Raw genomic sequence first — 621 nt, 5'->3', positions numbered from 1 at the left:
TCAAGCAGAAGACGGCATACGATCAAACAACGAGTCACGTGCTTGTTGGTCCATTGCATACCGTACGCACGTGGATCTTGAAGTGTCTTCAAAATTCGTAAGTGCAATTCTCTGTAGCGTTGTATTAGATTATCAGAGTCGATGACGCCGCTGTTAATGATGGGCCCATCTAGCAAACCTTCGACAGCCTGTGAAATAATTATTGGTCAGTTCTGCCTCTTATGTACTACAATCTTATGATTTATTTAATTGAATATCGCGTTTACTCGCGTAACTCACTTTCTTCAATAATGTCATAGCTGCATTGGCATCTCTTGATCTTCTCGTGAGTATTATCGATTCCAGAAGACTATGAAGAAGAGTGTGCTGCGCTGGAGGTACCGCAGATGCTATAGCGTTCATTAGGACTTCAACTTCCGCCGCAAGTTTTTCCAACATTGCACCCACTTCGTCGTTGCTAACTGCTACAGTTGCATAGGCTGCTACTTGTTGTGCTGTAGCAACTGCCACCGCAGAGTTGGGCGTGAATGCGGTGAGAGGAGCCTCCTTTAGGGCATAATAAAGAAATGAAAAAAACCGAATGAGATTTTGTATATCGCAAATTTTTCCGATATATATATA

The 621-nt window shown here is 42.7% G+C and overlaps 1 protein-coding gene across 1 annotated transcript; it reads right to left on the bottom strand.

The window, feature by feature from the left end:
- Positions 1-20: 20 nt before the first annotated feature.
- Positions 21-546, bottom strand: LOC105462241 (CCR4-NOT transcription complex subunit 1-like; the record flags this gene model as incomplete). Its single annotated transcript, XM_011708762.1, has 2 exons — positions 21-188; positions 280-546. Coding segments are annotated over 2 exons (435 nt in total), but the record flags the coding sequence as incomplete, so codon positions are not given.
- Positions 547-621: the final 75 nt, after the last annotated feature.

The sequence above is a fragment of the Wasmannia auropunctata genome, unplaced genomic scaffold (genome assembly GCF_000956235.1).
Source record: "Wasmannia auropunctata unplaced genomic scaffold, wasmannia.A_1.0 LD267432.1, whole genome shotgun sequence".
Lineage (NCBI taxonomy): Eukaryota > Metazoa > Arthropoda > Insecta > Hymenoptera > Formicidae > Wasmannia > Wasmannia auropunctata.
Note: the sequence above shows the minus strand (reverse complement) of the source record. Positions and strands in the feature narration are given on the sequence as shown.